Source organism: Rousettus aegyptiacus, unplaced genomic scaffold, assembly GCF_014176215.1.
Source record: "Rousettus aegyptiacus isolate mRouAeg1 unplaced genomic scaffold, mRouAeg1.p scaffold_m13_p_1, whole genome shotgun sequence".
Classification (NCBI taxonomy): domain Eukaryota; kingdom Metazoa; phylum Chordata; class Mammalia; order Chiroptera; family Pteropodidae; genus Rousettus; species Rousettus aegyptiacus.
Window position 1 is genome coordinate 33,459,355 of NW_023416284.1, and position 25,946 is coordinate 33,485,300.

The 25,946-nt window shown below is 36.5% G+C and overlaps 1 protein-coding gene across 2 annotated transcripts in view; it reads right to left on the reverse strand.

Moving 5' to 3' along the window:
- Positions 1–22,322, reverse strand: part of FAF1 (Fas associated factor 1) — a 341,571-nt gene extending 319,249 nt beyond the window's left edge. The window contains exon 1 of one of the 2 annotated variants that reach the window (XM_016120258.2): positions 21,841–22,321. In XM_016120258.2, coding sequence (XP_015975744.1) covers positions 21,841–21,885 — 45 coding nt within the window. In that variant the 5' untranslated portion in view covers positions 21,886–22,321. Of the gene's footprint in view, positions 1–21,840 lie in introns of both variants that reach the window. The other variant, XM_016120257.2, reaches the window with a different exon arrangement.
- Between the last annotated feature and the right edge of the window lie 3,624 nt (positions 22,323–25,946).

Genomic DNA, 25,946 nt, shown 5'->3' on the forward strand with positions numbered 1-25,946 from the left:
GTCTCCTGAAATGGTGATAATATTGTTTCTATTCAAAAAAATGGTCTCAAAATGAAAGCCAACTTCTATTAATGACAGAAGTAAATAGAAATTTAAGAGGTCAATTGCTTTTCAATCTTTTGGCTAAGATCAAGTGCATAAAATAAAGAGATAAAAAAAGCACTCTGAAAGTCTCGAAGTATATAGAAAAAATGTCAAGGATACATACTTGTATTGAAAATATTTTTATACATATCAAAGCATTCACAAGGCCAACTGTTTATACTCTCAGTTACATTAATTTTTTAGAAAAATATGTATTTTTAAAAAAATCTGGTCAGATATTCTGAATTTAAAAGCTCTGAGGGCAAACAATTTAAGCTTTTATTTTCAGTTTTATCAAAATGAGGAATGCTTAACACCATTAGGAAATAATAATCTTAATAATATTCCTACACATATCCAAAAATACCTAATATTGCTTTAGAATTAAAACAGAAACAAGTTATTTTGTGATCCATGTAATTTATAGGCAAAAAGCTTAAAGAATGTGCTCAAAAATACTATTAAGCTCCGACTTGAGTAATAGTATACAAATTTTACCCTGGACATTCAAAAAATGATACTTGAGCATGAATTCTGCATGTTTTATAAGTGTATGTGAATTAAAAAATTTATTGAGTTGATAATGTTAGTATGGATTGATATCCCTCCAAAACGTGGAAAATTTTGGTAAATTTTACTAGTATATCTTTTAATAATAAAACTAGAGAACAGATTCATTATAAGAGTTTACAATCTCTTTTATATCCACAAGAGGGAGCAAACATTTAACACATTTTTCTGAGAACTTCATTAAATACTAATTTTAACAGAAGACTACGTGACATCAATTAGAAAAATAATAATAAAACAACTACCAACAGGTATTTAACTCAGTGTCTACCATGTGCCAGGCAGTATGTAGAAATAGTGTGGGTAAAAGATATAGCTCCTGCTCCCAAGTTTCACAGTACTTTAGGCAACAAACTACATCCAGAGATTTGTAAAGATCTTTAATGAGCACAAGAAAAAAATCTATAAAAACTATAAAAACTTTTTTATAGAATTACTGTGAACCATAAGCATTCAGTCTGACCAAATTTGATGAAAAAAACTAAACTAGTATCAGTAATTTATAGTCTACAACTCTAAGAGGCAAATAACGTGCATTATGCCACTTATTATATAAAGAATTCACAGCAGGCTCTAAGATACCAATATCTTTTTTCCAAGTAGATACTTATGATCTAAGCTACTTCTTCTCTTTGATTTAGCTTAATCAAAATGTAAGGAAATTAACAATGACTTAAGGGAATTGGAGGCTGTAGTTAACAAAGCATTTCAGGAGAGAAACATCTTTGAAATGTATATGTAAATGATGAATATTAAAATCATAATCCCAACACTGAAAATTCTCAATCACGGCCTACTGGTAACATCTGAATATAGCTATTCTTATAAGATTTAAAGAGGAATTAGTTCCAAAAAGGCATGATGAACTAGGTAGGTGACCTCAGGAAGACTTTTCCAACTAGGTGAGTATATAAAAAAGCAAAGCATAGAGTACATTGTTAGAAAACAATGTACGGTGAAAAAAATCAAGTATAACCAAATCAGAACTTCAAATCCACATTTTGCCACTTACTAACCCTGTGACCTTAGCAGTTATTAACTTCTCTAGGCCTCAGTATTCTCACCCATAAAATGGGAATTACAATCCTTTTACAAGGTTATTACAAGGACTGATGATAATGCAAATAAAGTGCCTACCATTAAGAGCTCAAATATTAACTGCTATTTATAGATTTAAAAAAAAAACTCACATAATTTACCTAGGATTGAAAAATAGAAAAACAATGGGCAAGAATGTCTTTATTTCTAGTAATACTCCTTATCTTAAAATCTACTTAGTCTGATATTAGTCATACTAGCTTTGTTATGATTGGTATCTCTGTGGTACAGATGTTACATCCTTTACTTCCAACCTAACTGGGTCTTTATATTTCAAATGTCCCTCTTGTAAACAATTTAGATCAGCTTTTCTTTTTTATTCAATCTGAGTCTATGCCTTTTGATTACTGTTTCATCTATATACATTTAATGTAATCACTGATATGGCTGAGTTTGTCTACCATCTTTCTCTTGTTTGTAATCTGTCCCAGCTGTTTTTCTTCAGTTTTCTTCTTTATCTGCATTCCCTAAGGTTGAGCCTATTTTTAGTGTTCCATTTTATCTCCTCTATTGGCTTTTTAACTATAGTTCTTCTATTTATTACTGGTTGTTCTAAAAATTATGATATGTGTCTATACCTTATCACTCTATCCTGAGTTAATATTACCACATCCCATATAATGTAAGAACCTTACAAGAGAGTCCATTTACTTATTTTCTTTCAGTAACTATTGTCATATATTTTACTTCTATATAAAATATAGCTATATAATGTAGTTGCTATTTTTAGTCAATTATTTTTTAAAGAAATTGTGAAAAGATATAATTTTTTATATTTACCCACATATATGCTATTTTCAGTGCTCTTCGCTTCTTCCGAAGATCCACATTTCTATCTGGTATTGTTTTTCCTCAGCCTAAAGAACTTCTATTAGCATTTCTTATAATGTGCAGGTCTGTTGGGAACAAATTCTCTGATTTTATTTTCTGAAAATGTTTTCACTGTCACTTCTGCAGGGTAATTTTGCTAGATATAAAATTCTAGTATGATAATTTCTCAGCACTTAAAGATATCATCCCATTCTCTCCTGTATTCTACTATTTCTGATGAGAAGTTAACTATAATTCTTGTCAATATTCTCTTCATGGAATCCCTTTTTTCTCTAGATGTTTTTAAGACTTGTGTCTTATCTTTAGTTTCCAGCAGTTTGACTATGATGTGCCTATGTGTGATTTTCTTTATATAAATCCAACTTGGTGTTCATTGAACTTCTCGCATCTGTAAATTTATCTCTTGCACTAAGAACCTGCAAAGGTACTGAAAAATCTTGCTGATAAGATCCACAAAACCAACAGGACATCTCTGGGGATTTTATTTTTAAATAGGAGGAATGCTAGGAACACTCCAAACAAGAAAAATTAAGACAATTACATACCTATTACTTTGCTATCAATTCTTAGAACATATTCTTAAAAGAGGTGATGGCTATCAATCTTCAGAAGGAGAGGTGTGATCATCATAAATGATGCCAAAATATTTTTTGATAGATAATTTGACTTGACATGTCAGGAACATAACATAGATTTCCTAAATCTTATAGATTTCAATAATAAACTTGCAATATTTTTCTGATTTATTCTTAAAGATACAGTAGTAAAGATGAACGCTTCTAGTCATACAGTATCTTTGCAATATGAACACCTCTATCCAATTTCAATTTGATTTGTTTCAATTCAATCAACACTGGTAGCCTGGCATTCGGCAAGCATTATGTTAGGTATTGGCAATACAGAGATAAATATGACACAATTCCAAACCTCAGGACACTCAGAGTGTTAACTAATACACTGACATTCATTTACATTTCTAAATGACACAAAATTAAAGTAGCTTATATTCTGATGACAAATCAGGATCCAAAAATTCAATCATACCCTTCTCATCTTACTTTATCTTGTATTTCAACAAGCTCAAAACTAACTAGTTCAATTTAATATTCAGTGAGAACACACTACGTGCCAGGAGGTGTGCTAGGCATGGAATACTAAAATGAATAAGATCTAGTTCCTGACTGTAATGAACTCATAAATTAGTCAGAAAGACAAGTAAACAAATACGTACAAAGTAACATGATAGCTGCAATGACATACATGTGTATAAGAATGAAAAATACAGAATAGAAAGTAACTGTCAGGTAAGTCTTCATAGGAGATAATGCCTATGCAGAGTCTAAGGGATAAGTAGAAGACTGATGCAGACTATGGGAGAATTGGCAAAGGCAAAAAGACATGAAATGATATAAGTTCGAGAAAATTACAAGCATCAAAGCATCACTATAAAACAAGAAAAGTATAGGTTACATAAGGCCATACAGGGAAAAGTATAGCCTGCATAAGGTCAAAACATAAAGAGCATTTTTAGCCATGTTAATGAACTTGACCCTTATCATATATAAGCAACTGAATATGGGATTCAAAAGAAGTTAGGAATAGGCCGCTGCTTTGGGAGTCAACAGCACATATGCAATGGATAATTAAAACCAAAGAAAAGATGATTACCCAAAGAGATGATATGTGATGGGGTAGGGGGAAAGGAAAAGAGACCAAAGACAGTCCCTTAAGGTACATTAACACTTAAGAGAAATATGGAGGAATAGGAGAGAGAAATAAGGAAGAATTTATAACAGAACAGAGAGATCAATGAAGAGTATCTTTGATTGAGAGATGTTTGGTAAGATTTTAAACTGAAAATGTGCTGAGAAAAGGGAAGCAGTAGAAAAGGAGATGCAAAAGCCAAATGAAATGTAAGGAAAATCTGATGTGGAGCAAAGTCCTACACAGATGATTAGGAGGAGGTAGAGGGATAGAAATCAACAAAGATAATACAAAATTCTCCACTTAGCTCGAGAAATTCGAACGATTAAATTTAGAATGAGAGAGGTATGCTTTATCTGCTCACGTAGCATTTTAAGTTACTAACCATTACATACATATCAAATTGTAAGATGACTGCATTACATTAAGGTAATACAATGTATAATGTGCTAATTAGGGGAGAGGCCATTGTACTTAACCCGAACTTCATTTGGAATATTGTGTTCGCTCCCCTGCTCCTCTTTTGAAGTGCACCATTAATAAGTAAGCACATCCAGAGGAAAGCAACCAAATGATAAGAGTGGTGGGAAGAACTGAAAAATTAGGGCTCAAATAGTAAGACTTATGATAACATAGTTGCCTTTTGTGGTGGAAATTCTGTATAAGTCTAGAGTAAATGATTAAGTTACAAAGAGGTAAACATTTATTGGCTATATTAGCTACCTTAAGAAGTGATCTCCCAATTACCCAGTATAATGCCTGGTAGGAGTAGATATTCAATAAATGTCTGTCAAGTGAGTGAAAATATGAAGATAGTATTAGGTAATACATATTTCTCTATATTCCTCATATCCTCACATCACAATACATATGATGTCATTCAATTATCTGTTTAACAAATGAATGTCTGATATACTCTCTCAGTGCACACGTAGATTTAAAGCAGTAAAAATTAAAGATGCTATTTGTCTGTCAACCATTATTACTAATTCCACCAAAACTCCATGATATTGCTATCTCTTTTATCTCATTTATCTGACCACAATAACAACCAGAAGAGAGGTATTTTTGAGTAAATGCCTGTTGGGCAAACTCAGAGCATCCTATCTGGGATTACTAAAGCAATGGCAGAAAAGCTACCCACATCTGTGACTCTACAGTTTCATACTTTCCCCATGGGTAACAAATACCAGCTGTAAGTGTGAGATGTGCCCTGCCCAACATTGGAGTTTCTTGCAGCCATCTTTATAAAGGTATCCTAAAAGACCAGGAGGATTGCATGAGAAACTGAGTCCTAGAGCCAGCTAAGTATGTTACCACTGCCTTTTCTTTAAAGGATGACTCTGGATCCATATTAAGTCAGTATACCTTCAGGATCTATCCCCTGGAGATGTCAAGGCTCTGGTATACTCACATACACACACAGAGTATGCATAGATTTTTTTTTTTTTTCAAATTAAAATCCTCTAGTAGACATGCCAGGAAAGGATGTGGTTGTTTCTTGGCACAGTAAATATTTTTATTTTAGAAAATTAAATTACTCCTGGATTACAGGTAAAATTGATGATCTAATAAAATCTTTAATCTTAACAATAAAAACGTACTCCATATTGGCATAATCCACATTTTAACTTTATATACACTCCATGCATGTTTAAGTGGAAAGACTCATAACTTATTCAATATTTCTCTGTTCTTAAAACAAAATCATATTTAAACATCATCACATCCTGTTCTACTGGGACAATGAAGGCAGAATAAAAAGTAAAAAGTCATTGCAAAACAGATTGTGTCAATACACACAGTAAATGACACATCATCTAACTAGTCTTTTTTTTGCTTAACACATCTTTTGTACCTTTTCATGTTCCTGATTTTGTTTCAATATTGGTTTAGAAAAGAAAAAAGCTATTAGCGCCTCTTTAACAAAATAACACTGTCTTCAGTTTTCAAGTTTAGCACATGAAGTTAATTCCTTACAAGGTTCTACCTTTTATCTTGGTTAGAAAATTGATTAGTTTTAGGAAACCTTTATTCCAAGACTATAACTAAGGTTTTTTACAAAAACTAAAATTTAACTAGCAAACTACTTTAAATTTTCCAGTGACAATACAGACTAAATTTTACCAACTATTTTGATGAAATTCTATGATTACATAATTTTACTATGATTGCTACATTACTACCTCCTTGTAATAGTCTCATCATCACTCCTCTAACCCTATAGGCTATAAGAACATGAAAATATTATACTAAAGCTTACAATTACCCCCAAAGTCATTTTTATTTTGGCAGAACATTTTCAAGCATATACAAGAATAGAGACGAGAGTCAACAATTAACAAGTCATAGTCAATCTTGTTTCACTCACCATCAGCCCCACCCCCAAAATCCTTCACAGATTGTTCTGAATTTCAGACATCATATCCTTTCACCCATAAATATTTCAGTATGTCTCCAAAGGATTCCTTTTTTAAAAACATAACCCAATATGGTATCACACTTAAAAAAAAAATGATTATTTAATTTCATCACATCCAATCAGCTTTGGCAAAATACTTCTTACTATAACTACATTATTCCAAAGTAATCACTAAATTAAGTTTTCATCTAAAATTAAATGTAGTTTAAAAGTCCATGTGTATTAACTTGGGGCGAGCTTGCCTTAGTTAGAATCAATTCTACTAGTTTTGCCATATCAATACTTCTGTTTCAAGTCCTACTACTAAGATCTTAGTAATATACCCCAAACTGACAGTATTCCCAGAAAAATGAGGCAAAATTACTTAGCATTAATATAGATTTATACTAACAAAATACTTTGCTGATACTGATAATGTAAAAGTAAAAACTTATATTTTAGTGACAGAATAATCTCTTGCTGAAGTACTGATTCCAATAGCAACCATTGCCACACAAAGCTTCATGGTAAATCAAGGAATCCCAGTTTTTTCTTCTTTCCAGGGGCACCAAAAAAACTTTATTGCTCTTTCTTTTTGTGTTTCACAAAGCTACAACAGTATGAAGGAATAAAAAAAAAAAAATGGATGCAGCTTTGATTTGTTTTTAAAAGGTAACCTTGCAAAGTACAGTACTTAGTAATTTTTTCCACTACTGTAGTCATAATGATAGAGAAAATGAAACACGTTCCCCCATGGGAGGATGGGAAGAATGAACCAAAGAAAGCCACATCCTTACAGTTACTTTGAAATTTCATTTTCTATTTAAAATTTGTGCGAATTTTTTACTTCACAAGCTGTTTTAAATCACATAATTTTTTTAAATTTATTTTTAAATATAGTTGGTATACGATCTTATACTGATTAGTTTCAGGTGTTCGATATAGTGATTCGACATTTTTATCCCTTACAATGTGAAAACCCCACTAATTCTAGTAATCATCTGTCACCATGTGAACTTATCACAGTATTACTGACTATATTTCCCCTTCCCTTTTTCACCCATGTCCCCACCCCCTTGTTTCTGGTAACCATCTCTTTGGTCTCTGTTTCTGAGTCTGTTTCGGTTTTGTTGTTGTTGTTGTTGTTGTTGTTGTTGTTGTTGTCGTCGTTTTTTTGGTTCCACATATAAGTGAAACCAAACCATATGGCATTTCTTTACCTGCCTGACTTATTTCACTTAGCATAATACTTTCTAGATCCATCCATGTTGTTGCAAATAGCAAGATTTCATTTTTTCATTGCTGCATAATATTCTAGTGTGTGTGTGTGTGTGTGTGTGTGCGCACGCGCTCACACACACACACACACACACATCTTTGTTATTCACCTATCGAAGGACACCTAGGTTGGTTCCACATCTTGGCTATTGTTTGTGTGTATGTATATATATATATATAATCTCCATACTGTTTTCCACAGGGGCTGCACCAGTTTGCAGTCCCACCAACAGTGCACAAGGGTTCCCTTTTCTCCATATCCTCACCAACACATTTATTTGACTTTTTCGATAACAGCCATTCTGACCTGTGAGGTGCTATCTCATCGTGGTCCTGATTTGCATTTTCCTGATAGAGTGATGTTGAAAATTTTTTTTTCATGTCTGTTGGCCATCTGCATGTCTTCAGAGAAATGTCTTTTCATGTCCACTGCCCATTTTTCAGTCATATTGTTATTGAGTTGTATGAGTTTCTTATATATTTTGGATATCAACCACTTAACAGATATGTCATTGGGGAATACAGTCTCCAATTCAGTGGGATGCCTTTTTGTTTGTTGAAAGTTTTTCTTCACTGTGCAGAAACTTTTAAGTTTGATGTCTCATTTATTTTTTGTTTCCCTTGCTCGAGGGGACATGTCCAAAATAGATATTACACTGATATGTCAGATACTTTACTTTCTATGTTTTCTTCCAGGAGTTGTATGGTTTCGGAACTTAACATTTAAGTTTTTAACTCATTTTTAGTTTACTTTTGTATATAGTGTTAGAGAGTGGTCCGGTTTCATTTTTTTTGCATGTTACCTGTCCAGTTTTCCCAATGCCACTTGTTAAAGAGACTGTCATTACTCCAGTGTATATTTTTACCTCTGCTGTCATATATTAGTTGACCATATAAGCAAGGGTTTATTTCTGGATTCTTTATTCTGTCCCATTGATCTATGTGTGTTTTTATGCCAATACCATGCTGTTTTGATTATTATTGCTTTGTAGTAAAGTTTGAAATCAAGAAGCATGATACCTCCAACTTTGTTCTTCTTTCTCAAGATTGCTTTGGCTAGTCAGTCTTGTGTGGCTCCATACAAATTTTAGGATTGTTTGTTCTAGTTTTTAAAATGACATCAGTATTTTGATAGGAATTGCACTAATCTGTAAACTGCTTTGGGTAGTATGGTCATTTTAACGATATTATTCCTTCCTATCCATGAGTACAGTATATCCTTCCATTTATCTGTGTCTTCTTCAATTATTTATTTCTTCGATGTCTTATGGTTTTCAGAGAAGTCTTTTGCCTCCTTGGTTAAGTTTATTCCTAGGTATTTTATTCTTCTGGATGCAATTGTGAATGAGACTGTTTTCTTAATGCAACAGATTTAAGCATATTAATTTTGTATCCTGCTACTTGACTGTTTATTAATTATATTAATTTTAGGGTAGATTCTTTAGAGTTTTCTATATGTAATATCATGTCATCTGTAAAGAGTTTTAATTCCTCCTTTTCTATTTGAATGCCTTTTATTTTTCTTGTGTGATTATTGTGGCTAGGACTTCCAACACTATGCTGAATAATGGTGGTGAAACTAGACATCCTTGTCTCATTTCTGGTCTTAAAGAAAAAGCTTTCAGCTTTTCACCACTGAGTTTGATATTAGCTATGGGCTTGTCATACATAACCTTTATTGTGTTGAGATATGTTCTTTCTATACCCACTTTATTGAGCTTTTATCATAAATTGATGTTTAATTTTATCAAGTGCTTTTTCTGCATCTATTGAGATATGATTTTTATCCTTGGTTTTGCTGATGTGGTAAATCACATTGTTTCGCGGATGTTGAACCACCCTTGCATCCCTGCTATAAATCCCACTTGATCATGGTGTATAATCCTTTTAAGATACTGCTGAATTCTGTTTGCTAGTATTTTGTTGAGAATTTTGTCATCTGTGTTCATCGGGGATATTGGCCTATAATTCTCTTTCTTTGTAATGTCTTTGTCTGGTTTTGCTTTGAGAGTAATGCTGACCTCACAGAATGAGTTTGGAAGTGTTCCTCTTTAGTTTTTTGGAATAGTTTGAGAAAAATAGGTACTAATTCTTCTTTAAATGTTTGGTAGACTTCACCTGTGAAGCCATCTGGTCCTGGGCTTTGTTTGGCGGGAGCTTTTTGATTATTGCTTAAATTTCATTGCTAGTAATTGGTCTGTTCAGAATCTGTTTCTTCCTGATTTAGTCTCGAAAGGATATACATGTCTAAGAATTTATTTGTTACAGATTGTCGAGTTTGTTACATATAATTGTTCATAGTATTCTTTAACAATCTATTATATTACTGTGGTAAAACCCACATAATTCTTTTTAAGTTTCTTTTAAACGGGTGCTACAAGAAGATGCGCATAGTTACCAAGTAGCTTTGAGGACTCCCTAGCATACACATTTGAGAATGTGAATATATAAGATTAAGATCATAGACTTGACTCTGGAGTAGAGTACACCTGAGTTCCAAACCTATCCTTGTCATGAATACCTGTCATTAGATAATTACTTAAGTTATTCACATGTCCATTTTTTTCATCTTTAAAATGGGAATAACAACAATGGCTATCACAGATTAGATGATATATACTGATTAGCTTGGATAATGCAAATAAAACATTTAACACAGAGGCTGAAAGAAAGTAATGCTTAGTAAACATTAATTATAGTTATAATTACCATCTCCAAAATCAATCTGTAAAATGATTACATCTCAGGAAGGTAATCCTCAGAAGGATCTAATAATTCACTCTACTTACTTGTAAACTAACAACTTAGCTTGTTTTAATTTTGCAGATGCTGGAAGAAGACACCAGAGTCCTAGGTCAGGGACAAAGTACTTTATTACTTACAGCAATAGCAGTAGCCAGAGTAGCGTCATTTTTTTGGACTGGTTCCCAAGTCCTATTTCCCACAGGGTGATACACAGTGGGCCAGGTGACAGACATCTACACACACAGTAGATTGCATCATAAGAGAGGAACCCTAAGCGTGGCAACATTAATCTTTTAGAATAGGCACTACGCATGCCTACTCATTGGTTTGAAATGAGAAAGTATCTTTATCTTCCAAGCTATAAGCAAATTTGCTCTGTGGCCTGGTAGGAGACAGTATCTAGGCTGGTCACAAAGAACACCCTTGAAAAGACAGTCTAGAACAATTAGTGTCTCTATCTATAAGATGTGCAGAAATATGAGACACATACAAGAACTGCACTTCTCACTTCGAAGCATCCTGGCTGCTGACGAAGTTTCTCTATAGAACACCACTCCACAGCCACTCATTAATGACAGAGGCTGGGACTAAATTGATTCAATTTGTCTCATACAGCATTTAGCAAAGCTAAGGCAGCTATCAACAGGCAGGAGACTGAGGCCACTTTCAGAATTGATTTCAACCATGTTTCTCAGGGTCCCTTACCAAAATAAGATGAGAAAATCCCATAAGCCTTTAGGGTCTACTTTAGAAAGTATGGTGGTTTTCTCCCAAGTTTCTGTATTAACTTTTTCACTTAGCCCAAGGTATTAATCCAGGAACAACAGGATGTATTAATTATACAGGCTCTGTCTTGGCCCACAAAGAAGAAGTCTAGGGCAATTTTATCATCTTGCCACACAGAAGGTGTACCAACAGGCTAGCCTTGGGTTGCTGCTAGGAGAAAAGAAAAAAGAAGCATCATGCTTAGAAGTGGTCAGGATGAAACCCCAATGGATATCATCCAACTCTGGTTGGTGAGTTGAGGCTGATCTGAATGCTTTCCAGAGACAACATGTATCACTGATCACTTTGGCTACAAAATCAGGAACAAACTTTGAACCAACTATTTTAATTGAATGACTTCCCTCATAGAGATAACTGTTCATGGGTTGTGCATAAATAACAAATCAGTTGTCACTCCAGGAAGCTTCCCCAAGAAACCAAGGATAGCCTCATTTTGGAAAGCTCTCCACAGTCATCTGAAGGCCACAAGACTTACTGGTGGTGTTTCCTTAAACCCTCGAAAGTGCAAAAGTCCAAATTTTTAGGATGGAGGCAAGTTAATGTTTAACTTCTACACAAGTAATACTAACCTGAGGGCAGAGACAGTTCACCTAGAAATAGTGGGTTGTTTACATTGTTGGGTCCTTCCAAGTAGACCCTACATCAGTCTAGGAGGCACTGTCAACCTGTGTCCCAACAAGGTCTCCCAGCCAGGTGGCAGGTCCCCAGTTCAGTTAGAATAATTGATTCTAATCCTTGATTTTGAAAGGAGTAAATGAGGGCAGTCTGTACAAACTGTCCCATTTGTCCGGGCCACCAATAATCTGCCCATAGAATCTGCCTGAAGGCTATGGAATTAAAGTGTGGTAGATATCAGGAGGAGTTGACAACTGTTTTGCATGGAAAGTAAAGGAATTGGAGCCAACTCCTGCTGTTTTGAATAGACTTCTCAATAAGGTTAAGGGGAATGACAATCAAATGGAGATCATAGGAGTCTAAGGGTAGACTGCAGACCCAGCAGTCAATTAAATTTAATGTGCCTGAAACAGTTTGGAAGAGCTGCACCAGAGCGTTTTCCTTCATGAGCAAGGCTTCAAGTGTGGTTCTGAAAGACAAAAAATGTTAATATCTTTCCCTTCCCCAATCTTTCTGGGGTATAAGGTGCTCCCTCCCCAGGTGTCGAGGTTGTTGCTTTCCCTCTACTGCCACAAAATCAATCCCATTCCAGTAGCTATAACGTTATCTTTTTTCCAGTCATCTCCTACTCACACTCAGGTCTTTCATCTGGAAATGTCAGGTTCAATAGGGTCAAGGGAATTTTTATAAAACCCACAGAAACCCACTTATGGTTCCCACTGACGCACATGGGCCACCATAGAGAGAACTCAGCAAGCAGCGTACTCTTCTAAGTGGCCATTATCCCTTTGATATAGGACCATGTCAACCCAATGAGAGAATCCAGTTGGCTGAACCAGAATTAAATTTGGATCCCCTACACCAACTTTCGGAGAGCTGCCATATAGAACGTGTACTAACAGGCTGGCCTTGGGTTGATTCTAGGAAAGAAAAAAAAGCATCATGCCCAGAAATGGTCAGGACAGAATCCTGAATTTTCAAAATAGAGCTATAAAGCTTCCCACCCCTTCTGTCCTGATCATTACTTGGAAGTGACCAAGATGAGATGATCCCTTTCTGGGCATAGCTGTATTCCCTGACCTCCTTGACTTGCTCAGGAAGAAGCTGTTCCAACATTCAATACTCCAACATCCACATACCAGATGCCTGTGGATGGTAGGGAGCATGGAGATTCCCTCAAATATCTCAACTATCAGCTCACTGTTGAGTGGCTTTAGTGATAAAAAGTGCACCATTAAATGGCCCATAAAACCCAAAAGCATAACACAGATAATTTTCAAAGGCCACAATGGTATGGCCAGTCACCTAATTTGAAACAAAACACCATAACCAGAATAAAGTGTCAACAGCAGTGAGATACCACCTCTGAGGGAGGTCAGCGGTACAATGTACTCAAATCTGCTAAAAGTAGACAGGGCCATCCCATGCAAGGTATTTTCTCTCATTTGACAAACAGGTCAATTTTTGGCAAGAGTTACAAGTGTGACATGCAGTGGTACTTTCTGCATCAGAAACACAGAATCCTTTACTTTGTACTCAGTTTATGATCACTGATGTGCTCTCACAACTGATACGATGATGGAATCCAGGCGACAATGACAGCTCTGGGCAGCACCGGCTCAATCAGAAGCTTAATTCCAGTGGGCTTCATCAGAGAACAAGCCCTTATTGCGGGCATCTACATGAGAGATCCGGGCAATTTTCAGCAACTGTAATTTGGTTCCATAGTTCACAGCTTCAGAGAGAGCTATCTTTAATCTGCCAATCTGTAATTTCCAAGTGGCAGATCAAATAGCTAGGCTACTAGCAATAGGCCAAGGGTCAGCAGAAATACAAATTTCATGGAAGAAAGTACTGGCCAGAGGTATAAAAACAGCCTTGACTTCAGTCCACTGAACACAGCAACCACATCCATTATCAGTGTGCACAGCTGTTGCAGAAGCTAAACAGCCCCAAAAGGTGAGCAGACACAATCAGGTTTCAGCCTGGCTGAACCACTTGTGAACTAGAATCAGGCTTAAGGAAACCTCTATGAATCGAGGACCCCACTGAGTCAGTGATTTTGCTTTCAAACAGTGAAGTTGGGGAGAAAGCTTCCTCCAACAGAAAGGCTGAGCCATATAACATTATGTACCCCTATTCTCTCATCTCTCAGATAAAACAGTGACAGTTCTAACAACTTTGCTTTCTGCCTTCAGAGGTTACAAATTTGCCTCATTTTACATTTATGTGTAAGTGTACACATGTTGTAAATGTTGTCTGGACAAAGGCAGAACCTTCTGCCCAGCCATGACCAATCTTAGTACTACTTGTTACAACAAGTAGAGTCTGAACCTGAGTCTGGTGAAATATCCTACCAGAGAGGATATTTGAGAGCTGATGAAAGTTAGTAACAACTAGAGGAATGCTCAGATAGCTGCCTTTGAAACTACTTCCTGGTACTCAGTCTGCTACCACCTCCCTAATTCCTCCTCATTAACAGACAAGAAAGTAGAGAGTCACTTAACAATTTGGTCAACTTGTTTTCTACCAATTCCCATGAACTATTCACAAATTCTGTTAACTACGCCATGAGGTCCTCACCCTTTCTCTTCCAAAAAGCCATGTGTCTGTCAACATTCCACCCTCGTTGCCAAACCTGTTAAGAGCAGTGAAAGAGCTGAGATTTTACTCTACTTGCCAGTTAACAAATTAGCCTACCAGTTTCATGGGTGCTGGCAGAAGACCTAGACTCCTAGGTTGGATAAAATGTTATGACTCATGGCAATATCAGTAGTCAGATTATCAGCATTTCCTTGTGCAGTTCCCCAGTTCCATTTCCCAAAAGGCAACACAAAGTAGGCCAAATGACACCTGTACATACAGTGGACTGCATTACAGAAGAGGAACCCAGAACTTAGAAAACCCCAAAATTTTTAAATGTATACTATACTCCAGAGGAAGATACCATCTCTATCTTCTAAGGCTGCTCACTAAACAAACATCCTTGAAAAGACAGTCGGAAACAAAAGTAGTCAGTGCCTCTGCTCACAAGCCATAAACCATGGAGAACTGTATCACTGGATCACAACACAGGGTGAGTGTAGAATTTAGATGTTAAGAGCCTAGCACAGTATCTGCCACATACAAAGCAATCAAGATCCAGATGTCAATGCTATTATTCCTCCCCATTAAACCTAAAATTAGAAAGCTCAATTGTGGCTCCATCTCACTTTAACTAGATGCTAAAGGATACAACTAAAATTGACCTAAAAAAAAAAAAAAAAAAAAAAAAAAAAAAAAAAACCAAGATCAACCACTACTTTTCTCTTAGGAGAAAGAGGGTGGAGAGCCAGGCAGGCACAAGAGACAAAGCTTTCCCCTCTATAATCCAGCAAACCAAGGTGAATTACACAGGGGAAAAAGAAAACAGATGACTGGAACCTAACTCTAAAGCCATTAAGGTGCACATAATCTGCAAAGTTTTCTGTTTTTGTTTACCACGACTTGACATCTCATCCTTTCTAGCTCAATTATTCCTCTATAAAAATAAATAAGTATAAAGGAAGATGCAATTATACTGTTAATATTGCCAGGCTACTTCGTGAAATTATCTCAAATTCACCTTAAAACTCAATGGCTAATGATTTAACATGCTAAGCAATTTTGTTTGAAATTAAAATATCTGACTTAAAAAAAATTTTGAGTGAAACCATAACAGGAAGAGTGACTGACACATAACAATTCAGTATCAAATTTTACAAAAATCTTGGCCTCGAGCCCTATATTTTGTCACATTACCTTACTGTACCCTCTATAAAAGCTAAACCAGAGGAATGGGTGTTTTGTACTCCTCTATAATGGATCACTTTGAAGTTAGAATCCTCAATTCAATAAAACAGTCCAATTTTTATTCTCTCAATGACAGACTATTATTCAAAATCATGTCAGCAAACAGTAGATGCTTAAAAATATATAAAAATTTACAATTCTACTCCATTTATTCATACCATAATAGTCAATATTCATAATATTCCTTCCAAACTTATCACTGAGCACCTCTTACTACTGAAGGAACAGATGGTTAAGACCCAGGCAGCTGTTCCAAGAGCCGATAGTAGGGGAAAGAAACACGTAAAAATGATTATTGACAATCTGACATAAGACTCAAAAGAAGGGAAACATGTACAAGATACATAAAAATGATTAACCCTAACTAGGCACAGATGTTATAAACAAAGGTAGGAAATGGATTTTGAAAGATAAAAGTTTTCCAAAGGGACATGAAAAAAGGGAAGTTAAAAAGACATGGGGTCATGAAATAGCATATTCTATCATGAGCATTAAGTATATACTGAAATAATTTTCCTAAGTCATAAAAAACAGTACTTAAAATCACAAAATCAAAGAATCATAGGAGTAGATTTAACTTCAAAAGGCATCTAGATCGAGCTGTTCTCAAGTACAATCCTTGGATCCGTGGCATCAGCTAACCTGGGAATCTGAAAAAATGCAAATTTGCAGGCCCCTCACAAAATCCACTGAATCAGAAACTGGGGAAGGGTCTAGCAACCTCTAGTTTAACAAACGCTCCAGGTTATTCTTATGCAAGCTGAAGTTTGAGAACCACAGATTTAGATCAGGGTTTTTCGGCACTACTGACACTTCGGGGCAGACAAATCTTTGTGAGAAGAGGTCTTGTGCATTACAAAATGTTTAGCAGCATCCCTGGTCTCTACCCACTATATGCCAATAGATGCCCCCCTAGTTGTGATGGCCAAAAATGTCTCTAGATAGTGCCTAACATCCCCTTGGGGAACAGAAATCACCCACAGTTGAAAACCACTGATCTCAATCAGGAATCAGCAAACTTTCCTGTAAGGAGTAGGGCAAATATTTTAATTGCAGGCCATGCAATCAACTACTAAACTCTGCTATGGATGGCAAAAGACAATATGTAAACGAATATGCATGACTGTCTTCCAACAAGACTTCACTAACAAAGTACTGAGTACTTTGGCCCTCAGTATGTAGTTTGCTGACCCCTAATCAAGATCAATTATCTAAATTATAAATGAATGTCCTCAACCCAACTGCTACCAAGTGACCGTCCAGACTCTATCTGAATACCTGATCTAGTTCGGTCTTCTGTTTTCAGGTAGATATGGCTCTAGGCAGACCTCAATTTTATAGATTAAATAACTGAAACCCAGAAAGGATAAATGACTTTCTCAGAGAACCACAGCCAAAACAAAAATAAACTGAAAAACTAGGAAAAAAAAATAGCTTTAGTCAGCCTAAGTGCAATGTTCTGAAAACTCCCTCCTAAAAAGGTATGATAATGTTTACAGTATTATATATAACCACATAATAATAACCTTGAGGCCTTCAAATGTTCTAGTACTTTGCAGTTACTTAAACCGAGAAAGAAGAGTACTGGTTTCATGGGGGGTGTGGGTGGGGGATAACTTTATCTTAAAAGCCCAAACTGTAAATATTTTAGGTTTGTGGGGCATAAAGTCTCTGTCTCAACTACTCATCTCTGTCAATAGAACAAGAAAACAGTCAGATAAATGAATGGGTGCAGTGTGTTTCAATAAACTTTTAGATACAAAAACGGGCAGCCAGCTTACCTTAAATATATACCTTAAAATTGTCAAAAATGAAATCACAGCTAAAATGTATTGAATGCTTCCTACATCAGACACCTGTTCTAATCACTTTACCTGGATTCTCTTTTTTTCATATGGGGAAACTGAGGCAAAGAGCTGTGAAGTTATTGGTCAAAGATTACAAGGTGAGTGAGTAGCAGAACTGTGATTTAAATCCAAGTGACCTCAAAGTCCATGTTCTTAACCACTAACCACTATATTCTACATACCAAAACCTTATTTTCTCAATGACCAACAACCCAATCACTAAAACAACATGAATTGTCCCTTTAATAAATAAAAGATGATAGTGAGGAAAGGAAAGAAAGGATGGTAATAAGACTATTGTCAGCCAAGAATTCTCTTTTACAGAAGATGTCTCTTTGTGTCAAACTAAAAGACAAAGAAGAGGGATTCCCAGGGGCAGAAGCTACTTACAAGTAACTCACCAGTAGTGTCCTGGAAGAGTCCATGCCTCAAGGAGGAGTTGAGAGGGAAATGAAAACTTAAAAGTTCCACAGTGATAATCCAATATATGAAAATATATAAAGCAATTTAGGCAGCAAAGGTATTACTAGCTAGATAGACCAGAAGTGGAAAACAAAGGCACAATTGTGTCATCCAGGAAATATAACGGAAAGTAACATCAAAATCAATGCCAAATTAGAAATGAAATAAAGGGACTCATAATCTATGACCACTGGAACTGGGTTCTAAAAAGCTTTTTCAGCAAGGCGGAGAAAGTTTTGTTTCTGAAAAAGTCTGAAAGAAAGTATTACTGAGAGTTGTTCCTTTTTTTTCTTCACTTCAGTAGAGCTATGATCTATGTCTTTATATCATCAGTAAAAGTAACAAATAGAAAAATACATGAGACCAACTCGTGAGACGAATCTAAGTGGCTATACTATTCTTTTTGCTCCCACAGAAAAATTATAGGTTATAAACATGTATCTTAGAGAAAAAAGAAATTAGCATGACATTAATTAAAAGGTTAAGGAGGGAGAGAAAAGACTCATTTTTAGTTCATCTAGACCCAAAGTAAGAGGTAACTAATAATAATGAAATGACCCAATAGGAACAGCAATTGTTTGGATAATTATTTTCACACCTGTAAGCAAACCAAATACTTTCAAATGTTTGTTTGATCATGTGATTTTTGCTCTACACCTACCCCCCCCAAAAAAAAAATGTTAAAGAATTCTAATTACGAAAAGAACAAGATTTGGAACTTTCACTTGAATGCATATCTTTGTTATAAAGACATTAAAAAAGAAAAAAAAATCTCATGATTCATCAATGCCTGCCTCTTTTCTAAACTCAGGGAATTCCTCTACACCCCCTCCTGGCTCTGGCCAGCCAAAACTGTAGGTGTACTACTCTATTCATTCCTTTACCAATAACATACTATATGCTAACACAATTTACATTTAAAGCTGATTTTTGTTAGACAATTCCAAATTCTAAACTCACTCACTCAGAGTTCAATTTATAAATAATTGATTAAACAGGATGCTATCATCTTTCTATTCAAAATTTTGGTGTTGTAGCCACTAAGGGAAACAGTATGGCAGTTCCTCAAAAATAAAAATAGAAATGCCATATGATCCAGTAATTCCTCTTCTGGGTATATACCCAAAAGAATTAAAACCAAGGACTTGAACAGACAGTTGTACATGCTTGTTCAAAGCAGCATTAATGATTCACAAAGCCAAAACATGGAAAAAGTGTCCATCGACAGATAAATGGATAAACAAAATGTGGTATATACATAGAATATTATTCGGCCTTATAAAGAAAATTGGGAAACATACTACCATATAGGTGATTATAGACATGCTAAGTGAAATAAGCCAGTTAAAAAAGGAAAAATACTATTCCACTTATATGAGGTTCACATTCATAGGGACAGTAAGGAGAATGGTGGTTGCCAGGGACTGGACAGAGGAAAGAATGGGAAATTATTGTTTAATGGGTACAGAGTTACAGTTTTGCAAGATTAAAAGAGTTCTAGAGATTGACGGTGATGATGGATGCACAAAGTGAATGTACTTAATGCCACAGAAGAGGACAATTAAAAATGGTTAAGATGGCACATTTTATGTTAGGTATATTTCAACACAATTTAAATCTTGTTTTGGATGTGGTTCCATAGTGTAGCAGTGAGCACATCTGCTTTACACACAGAAGGTCCTGGGTTCACACCCCAGAGGAGCCATGGTCCATGGTCTACAGCCATGCCACCCTGAACAAGCTCGATGTCTGATCTCGGAAGCTAAGGCAGGTCGGGCCTGGTTAGTGCTTGGATGGGAGACCACCTAGGAAGACCAGGTGCTGTAGGCATAAATAATAATAAATAAATAAACTTTATTTTAATTGGGAGCTATTTTTCTTTGGGGTGGAGTGAATCTTTTATAGGACAATTTGGAATATATGTGCTTTGTAATGAGTTCACTTATCTACAAAGTCCCAAACCTATCCATAAGACTATTGTGGTTGGCCACAATAGGTTCACAATAAGCATTAATAATTATCACAAATAACAAGAAAGCAAGTAGCTACAAGTTATTAGAGACCGTAAAAAGTTGGGTGAAATCAAAAAGTTCTAATTACAGTAAAGCTTTTAATGACATAAACTACAATTTTTGTTGTTATCTAAAGCCATTTCTACCTGAACAACAATTTTATAACAGGATAAAACTATTCCTGGAAATACAGAGTCCTTTTTCAAAAAACCACATTCCACATTAGCTAGACAACTGAATTGGAGATATAAAAAAAAAAAAAAAAAAAACGAAGATGATGATGATGAAAAGATTTAGGCAGGCAAAAAATCTCAGGTTAATCCTAATTCTACAAAACACCAAAATCTCGTGGTCAACTTTTATTTACAGAGCACTTCTTTATGTCTGAGTTTGGAAGTCATGGTATAATCAAATGCAAATATATGTATATTCCTAATATATCAGATACCACTAGGTAATCAAAATAGCAAAGTCTGGAAATGGCAATTAGAATATTAAGTTGTAAATAAAGGAACTTAATAAATCAGAGAATGAAGAAGAAAAGCCCAACAAAATCTCAGTGAGGAAAAATATTACCTACTGTGCTATTGTTAGATCATATGCAATGATGACTATGTTAAAGAAAAAGGGGAAAGTCTCCTGTACATAACAAAAGCTTCTAAGTTAATGTCAAAATGAATTGTTAAAAATATCTCACAACAATATTTTCTTCACCAAACATCAAAAGGCAAAGGTGGTGCTCACAAGGTATTAGTTCTAACTCCAAGTCTTTCATGATGTATACAGCTCTACTTTCAAAGGGCCTCCCTAAAATACTTATGTGGTATTGTCAATACAGTTGAGTTCAGTAAGGGGATAACCTTTGCTTATCTTTTATATTATTCCTGGAGAAAGGACACCAACCGAACAATTCGAATCTACAGAAGAGGAGAATCTGCAAATACGAATTGATAATTTCTTAGGCTTGTGAGCTGACTGCAAAGATACTCTGGTTATAAGCTATATGCTTCCTCATTATCTTCCTACCCTCCAGATTCCAATAAGACATCAAAGTCTCAAATGTTTATTATTTCTAGAAAATGACCACGATACCCAGCTACCCTTACTACCTCTTCATCATTCTTTTTGACTCTCTCCTTAATACAACACACCCACAAAACCACACGCTCCACACCCACACTCCATACTATACACTCTCCTCGAGAATAACCCAAAACTCCCGACGCAAAACCCCATACTTCTAAGTCCACACTTAATAGTCTCAAATTCTACACATTCTTCGTATAATACAAGAAACACAATACAGTATACGCACACAATAACCCAAATACCATAACACCCCTTCTCCATAGAAATCCCATTCAAGCCGTACGTAACACATTCTACACACTCTCAACATAGCATATGAATTACATGTTCCCCCATGGCTCAACACACACAGCCACGTACCGTATAAAAACCCAAACCACACACCACACACTGCAGTGCTCAGACAAATGCTGGGAAGAAGCCACCCTTCTGGCACCGGGAACCCACGAGGTTGGAGGTGGGAGGGGAACAGGGCCAGATACTTCACCTGAAAATCCGCCAGGATCATCTCCCTGTCCATGTTGGACGCCATGGCGGCTGCCGAGTTCCGCGGCTCCGGGAGCGAAGCGCGCACCTGGGAGGGAGACGGCGCCTCCTGCGGCCGTCGCCGCCGCCGCCGCCGCCGCCGGGCGCCGAGGGGCTGGCGGGAGAGCCGGCGGGCGGGCCGGCGGGGTGGCGGGCGGGGCAGCGCGGGAGACTAGGAGCTCATGCACTCGGTAACCTTCAGGCGCCCGGGCCGCCCGCCTGCTCCCGGCAAAGCCCGCGCCGCAGCCGGCCGGACAGGGAGGTTGGTCTGGATACGGGTCTGGTCTTACTGTCGCCGGCCAGGATGAGGACAGGTTGCGACAGCGCACACCCGGTTCCCTTCAGCCACGGCAAGACCGGCGGGGGCGGGGAAACCGAGCGAACGAGCAGGCGGGCAAACGCCACGGCCGCCTCCGCCTCTTCTTCCCGGCCGCCGCCTCCGCCCCTGGTTGGCCAGCACCACGGCTGTCGCACATTTTGCCTGTCATTGAGGTCGCAAAGCGCCGCTTTGCGGCTGCCACGTGACTGCCCTTCTGTCAAGCTCTGGGCTAGCGACTACCCGGCAGGGATCCGCGGGCAGCCGGCGGAGACGCCAACCTGCAACTACCGGAGCTTGAAGTCCCGCAACAGGTTATTCCGGTTTGTAATTAAGCAAAGGCTTCGGGATACCGCCTCCCTCTGGCTGGGGCGGGGATCTGAGTCTGCGCTTCACGTGGTTACATAGTCACACACATAGACACACACAGACATCAAACCTCACAAACCATGTGCACACTCTGACAACCCGTCTGATAAACAGCACTTCATAAATGTATATTTTTTCTAACAAAGTTTCAACAAAATACAACTTCGTGTACAGCCTTTTAACGCTTAACCTCACTTTCAAAATCAGCTTACACACTCACATTTAATCCCAAACCCCCTGACGCCTGAATCCTCAAACTCAGGAACACCGAGGTGACCAGAGTGGCGCGGTAGACGTGGGGGGGGGGGGGGGTTGGGACATGGAAGCTGAGAAATGTGAGAATATCGACCCCAAGAAAAAGATGAGCATTTTTTTAGTTATGAGAAATAAAAACTTCCCTATTTTGCAGCATTTTTTAAATCAGACAGCATCTTACAAATAGGGAAAACTTGAATCCAGCTTTGAATATGCTCAGTCTATTTAAAGTACTTCGATAAGTGAAGAAGTCAAAGTACTCACCAATTACTAGAAGTTTCCATTTACGGTCAGAAATTGACAGGTTTTGAGCCAAGAATAGCCAAAGACCATGTACAGTCAAGTGTGACAATTTGTAATTGTCATCCTGGTTGGAGGAAGAATGACAGTGGAATATGTTCAACTTTGACTTGGGAAAATATTTTCTGAACTGCAATAGAGAATTGACCCGCCCTAGAAAGTGTAGAATCCTGAAGTTGTGAAGTAAGATTCCTGATTTTGTGCTGTAAAGTTAAAATACAGTCTAGTGAAATCACCATATAGAATCAAGGCCTGGGTCTTTGTATTCATGAACACAAAGAAGAGCACTATAGTGTTCTAAAGACCTAAATTTATTATGTGTGTTTAAGTGAAAATAGTCTGGCCTACAACTCTCATGTGATAATCTGCATTTAGACCAGAATTAATTAGATAAGAAACAGAACCCTCCATAGTCACATGTACTGAAGTGTCTTGTTTGTCATCCCTAAGGAATTCCAAAATATAGCACAAATGTGAATCATGAGGTGAAATACAGTACCAGCAATTTAAGTGTGGCAATTCAGTTGCCCCATTCATATTTGTCACTCTCAGCATAAGGCAGGTAAATAGTCATCTCTAGTTACATGACCAGGTTTAATGCAGCCCTACAAAGTTGAGGTTTTTCTGATGACAGGGCAAGGGGGGGCGGGGGGCGAGGGGGAAGCCCATTCAAATCCAATGCTGCTCCCCTTCTCCCTCCCTTTTCTCCATCTGGAAATTGAAACAATATGGTAATACAGAAAGATAGGAAGAAATCCCTAGACATGCAGGCATATGGGTTCTGGCACTGCTTTCTCAACTAATTAACAAGAAAATTGGATGGGTCACTTAGTCTCTCTGACTTCAGTTTCTGACATGACCATTTCAGGTGATGAGAAAACAATTAGGAAAAATGCATGGAAAACAAAATATTTTTACAAAATGAGCATATAGTTCATAGTTAGCATGTACTTGGCATGAGTTCTACCTCCATCCCTTAACAAAAAAACTTCTGAGTCTCTATTTATTTCTAAAATGGGGCTTACAAAACTTACAGAGTAATTGTGAATATTGGTAGATAAAATGCTTGTGAAAACTCTTCAGAAACCTTAAAGCTCTCCAAATGTATCAGTTGCTATTACTCTGTATACCAATTCCTAAATGCTCTTCTCAGGGCCACCCCTTTCATAAAACTTAAGCCAACAGGACTCCTTTCCTTTCTAATCACTGCTTCTACTATCTTTACAACATGATTTAATGCTTTGATAAAATTTGTAATTTTTTTGTTTCATCTATGCATGTTTTAATCTTTCTACAAAGGTTGAAAGTTCCTTGAAGTTAATTATTAACCATTTCATCCCATATGTTTTTATATTCACCATAGTTAATACAGAGCAAAGTTTGGGGTATATAATAACAACCAATACTTTTGCATTTATTAATTTTTATTGAACGTCTAGCATGTACAGGTACTTTACACACTTTATCTCATTTAATTCTTACAACGACCATTTTACAGAATAAAAACTACTCTGAGAGCTTCAGAATCTGCCAAAAGCCATGCTACAAAGTGATTGACCTACTATTCAAGACTAAGTTAAAACTAATACTCTTTTCACTTACCCTGTTGCCTCCCTGCCTATTCAGCCTCCATGCTGCAAAGTTTGTACTATTTCTAAAAAGACAATCCTTCCCTATGACCTAACTCTTCATGGTTGGATACCCAGGATCCAGAGTAATTGTCCACTAAAGGAAAAGGAAAAAAAAACAAATACTGAAATAAAATGAAAAATAATTCACCTTTCATTTCACCAGAATACCTTTCTTAAGAGAAACAAATTTCATTTTAAGTGTCACAAATTGAGAGAATAAAAACACATAGAGATTCTCTATACATTAGCATGAGCAAAGAAAAATAATTTTAATCCATCCATTAATTCATGGAGCTCAGCCTAATTCAAATATTGCATAGATCTTTTTCTAAAATCTCCATGTTCTTTGATCTTATCATTACCCTTTTAAAAGGAAATTTTATTTCATCTTTGTCTCAAATATGGATAATAAAGTTTATTTGTACTTTTTAGGCTAAATTTTTACTTCAAATAATCTTAGATTTATAGAATAGTTGCAAAGATAGTACAGAATGTTCCTGTTTACCTTTTATCCAGTTTCCTCTAATGTTACCATCTTACATAACCATGGTACAGCTATCAAAACTAAGAAATTAACATTGGTACAATACTATAAATTACATTCTAGAGACTCTATTTGGATTTTTACATTAATGTCCTTTTAATGTTCCAGGTCAAATCCAGAATACCAAATTACATTTAGTTATTCATGTTTCATCAGCCTCCTCCAATCTGTGACATTTCCTTGACTTTTGAAGAGTAGTGGTCAAGAACTTTATAGATTGCCCCTCAGTTTGGGTTTGTCTGATGTTTCCCCTGAATTATACTGAGTTTGTGGATTAGAGGAAGAATACCACAGAGGTGATGTGTCATCATCATTTCATATCATGGGCACATGATATCAACATGACTTATAACTGGTGGTGTTAAGCTTGATCCTTTGGTTGATCAAGCTTTTTAATAATACTATTCGATTGTTATATAACTGATGAGATTAATACTACTGTAGTGTTAGATTTACACTTAAGTAATCAAAAATATATTTCATCTCATGATTTAATATTTTTTAGGAATTTAGTGCCGTAATCCTGGACTCTGTTAAGTAATGAAAAAGGCATAAGATTTGGGGCCTCAAGATCTGAGTTCAGATCTTATATCTACTACTTACTGGCTTTAAGTCACAATCTCTATAAGCCTCAATTCCTTCCCCTGAAAAAT